Source organism: Myotis lucifugus, unplaced genomic scaffold (genome assembly GCF_000147115.1).
Source record: "Myotis lucifugus unplaced genomic scaffold, Myoluc2.0 scaffold_36, whole genome shotgun sequence".
Classification (NCBI taxonomy): domain Eukaryota; kingdom Metazoa; phylum Chordata; class Mammalia; order Chiroptera; family Vespertilionidae; genus Myotis; species Myotis lucifugus.
The window spans coordinates 5,321,649-5,325,434 of NW_005871084.1; the positions used below are offsets into that span (position 1 = coordinate 5,321,649).

At 48.3% G+C, this 3,786-nt stretch overlaps 1 protein-coding gene across 1 annotated transcript in view; it reads left to right on the top strand.

The window, feature by feature from the left end:
- Nucleotides 1-2,108: 2,108 nt before the first annotated feature.
- Nucleotides 2,109-3,786, top strand: part of TNFRSF11A (TNF receptor superfamily member 11a) — a 27,525-nt gene continuing 25,847 nt past the window's right edge. Inside the window, exons 1-3 of the mRNA XM_023752597.1 lie at nt 2,109-2,172; nt 2,477-2,558; nt 3,724-3,780. Coding sequence (XP_023608365.1) covers nt 2,113-2,172; nt 2,477-2,558; nt 3,724-3,780 — 199 coding nt within the window. The 5' untranslated portion in view covers nt 2,109-2,112. The remainder of the gene's footprint in view (nt 2,173-2,476; nt 2,559-3,723; nt 3,781-3,786) is intronic.

Here is a 3,786-nt window from a genome sequence, read left to right on the forward strand (position 1 = left end):
GGTTTTTTGTTTATCCCAAGTCCACTCTGGGGAAGAAAAACCTCTTGAAGAATATTTCGCGAAACGCTGCTGAGAAAAAAGGACCTTTGGTCCCTCTTGAAATAAGTGTCTTCTCTATCTCCGGAGAGAGAAAAACCACGGGTTCTAAATCTTTTCTCGGGGGGGGGGTGGGGGGGCGGGCAGTGAGGGGGGGTTGGGGGGGGAGGTTTAAGTGAATCACAGCCACACTCCTAGGCATGTAACGAGATTGTCCACGTGCTCAGCAGGAACCAGGATCGGGAGCCCAGGACATGGCTAGCACCTGTGTTCCTCAGCAGCTGCTTCAGGGGTAGCCCTGTACCAAATTCCCCTAAAAAGAACCTTTCTGTGTATGTTACACAGAGTGTGCGCTTATCTTACAGAGGCTGTTGCAGCTCTCTTGTGGGTCAGATGCCACTGATAACCTTTCTCGTCTGAAACAAAGCCCGACCACATCACTATCTCGTTTGCCTCTGTCATCATCGTTGCCGCAGGGTTCACATGCACCCTAGCTGACAAATGAGTGCCGACCTCCTTCCCCGCTCCTCTGCTCCGTGCCTCTGCTCACCGCCCTCCCGTGCGCATGCATGACTGTGCTCGACGCAGAAGGGGCACGGCAGCCTACAGAGAAACAGGTCCCAAAAAAGCAAAGAGAAAAAGAAACCCGAGAGGAGTGGTGCTGTGATTTCTGGTTCGTTATTCTTCCTAGTTCCCCCTGGGCTCATGGTGCGGTCCTTGAGCCCCTGTCATGTGGTGAATGCGCGGGGAGCGTCCAGTTCATGTGACCCAGTGTCCACAGGCGTGTTAGCCAGGTCTAGGCAGCAAGTCTGGATACAAGCTTTTTGGTACACAGGGCTCCAGGAACACGTTTGACTTTCTCATCGACCTCAAAGTAACCATCCTGGACCCGTCCCTCCTGTAAGCCCTTTGCAGGGCCAGCGTGAGGTCAGAGAGGTGCCCTGCCCGCTCACCCAGCCGGCCTGGGGTCTTCTGCTGCTCTCTCTATGGAAGTTCCTTCCATAACGGAGGTATTTGGAGGATGCGTGGCTCCTAAACTATGTTATTTCTATACCTTCCATCCACGTGCAGAGGAAGTTCCCTGTGTCATTGTGCTCATCTCCCTGCCCCCACCCTGCTGATGTTCTCCACCCCACCCCACCCCACCCCACCCCATGTGCCGTTTCAGACCTCAGCGCCTCTGTTTGAACTATTCATAATCTCTTAAGTCTCCTTTACCTCCGTCCCAACCGCCACCTGCCACTTCCCTTTTCCCCATCTGGCCGACTATTATTTATCCTGCCAGACTGAGCTCACTTGTCACGTGCCTTAGGACACCGGCCCCAGTCTTCAGGAACGTAGGGCCCATCGGCTTCCATCATAGCACACCCAGGGTGTAAGCTCCTGGAGGGCAAGGTGTGCAACTTTGGATCCCTGGGCCCCCCGAGGGGAACTGGACCCTGGTATGGCATCCTTTGGTGTCTCTTCAGCTGTTCAGTTTCACTGTTAATTTCTACATGACTGCCTGTCAACGCGTGCTTTTTATCTGACACCAAGTAAGCTGAAAAGAGTTTTTCTGCGGCGCGCTGATAAGAATCTCTGAGTGAACGTAAGGGACTTGGCTTTTTGGTTTGTTTTACTTACACGGGCAGATTTGGAAATGAACCTTTGTACTAGAATCAAACAGAAAGGAAGCAGAGACCCAAAGAGCAGTTCGTCGGGGTCCCTCAGCCAGGAGGCGGTCAGGCCTCCTCGCTCCCAGCCCACAGAGCTCCTATCACAGCTTGGTGTCCCACTTTTTAATATTCTCTGCATGTTTAACATTTTGAAAGGTACACAGGGTTAAACATCTTTTAGAAATCAGAGGTAGCTTATGAGACCAAATTTGAGATCCCCTGGTGTAATATACAAGGGTGGGCAAGAGTAGGTTTACATTGTGAGCACATGAAACGGTTTATCTTGTATTATTAATTGTTTTATTATTTCCCATGCGAACAACTGTAAGCCTGCCTCTGCCCACCTGTACCTGCTAAGGAGCCTCCTTGTGTCCTCCTACAGTGTATGATCAAAGTTGACTGGGCATGTCAACCCACAGACATGGGGCCGATTTCCTATGTGGCTTGTCTACAGCAGTTTTCAGACTTCTGCAGCCAGTTTGTCAGTTTTCCTTTAATTTCTCATATTGCCATGAGCATAACCAAAATATCTGTACATGTGTAAGTGGATTTGCATGCCAGGATCTGTTGGTTGTATATATTCTTAGGGGGAAATGGGCTAGAATAGGAAGTGACTGTTTGGGGGGGGGTGTTAATAATATTACACAGAGCAGTCTCAGGACGGCTTATGGTGTTTCTTATGCTTTTCCAACATGTACTTTGATGATTCCTTTTGTTTGTTTGTTTGTTTGCTTTATTCAGAAAGAACTTGTGCATAACCTCTGCTTGGTGTCATTTTCTTTCAGGTGACTTTTCAGATCACCCCTCCGTGTGCCAGCGAGAGGCACTATGAGCATTTTGGACGGTGCTGTAACAAATGTGAGCCAGGTCTGTACTTCTGAGCCACCTTTCATCTCCCCTCAGGAGTAAAAGGGCTTTTTTTTTTTTTTTTAATCTAAGGAATGATTTCTATCTGCCAGATGAAAAAAGAAATTGGATGGACTTTTTATGGTAATGGCAGGTGGTAATGTCTGTCACTGAAGACAAAAACCTTTCTTTCAGAAGATAAAATCACTTAAAAATGAAAAGCAATTTCATAAGCTGGTACTTCATTCATGCTGGAATGCTATTTTCCAAAACACTATTTCTTGAGAAAAAAGAAGGCATCTAAAAGCATGTTTTAGCACTTTGTGATTCAAACTCTCAAAATAAGAAATTCACCTCTTATTGAAAAGTACTATCACATTAAAAAATTGGGGGTAGGGGGAGCCATACTGGAATTGTTGCTGCTGAAATTGCCTAAACCCTGTTATACCTTCTCCCCACACATATACCTGCTGAGGAGCAGAAGGTGGGCTGGTGACAACGACTTTCCCAAACTTGTTCTGCCAGAGTGTGGCCACACATTTCTATAGCCCCAATGAACTCCCAAGTCCACGGGGTCCTCATTCACTCATTGCTCTGGGGAGGAGAGTGCATCTTTGAGGAAAAGGTGGTTAACAAGACCCTCAAGCATGTCAAACTCATGGCCGGGACCTGTCCACAAGTTTGACATGCTTGCGTAGATATTTCGGCTACAAATATTTCTTGGATGTGCAGAACAAAGATCCAGCATGTGTGGTGTGTTTGTGTTTGTGTGTGTGTGTGTCCAGATTGACAGTAGGGGACATTCTGAAGACAGGAGGGGAGGGATGAAATGAAACCCCTCATGCTTAGCCCCCAGGGAATCCCTCAAGTTCTACAGGCCCCAGTTTGAAAACCCTTGTTCTTTACCTTACTCAGCAGAGGTTCGGCGTGGAAAGGGTGATCTTTCCCATGAAAGAACTAAAAGACCCCTGTGACCACAGGCCCAGCAGCCCAGAGAGGCTATTTCAGCCAGCTGGGAGCCTGAGGAGCATCACTGGGAGATGTGGCCCTGTCTCCTGTATCACACTGTCTCTAGGGGACTTCCTGGGACCATGGTCATGTAAATGGTCCAGTAAATTGGTGCATTTTTGTGTGTGTTTTTGGGGGGATATTTTTGATTAGTGCATTTTCCCCCTTCTAATTTAAGGGACATACATGTCTGCCAAGTGCACTACTACCTCGGAAAGTGTGTGTCTGCCCTGCGGCAGGG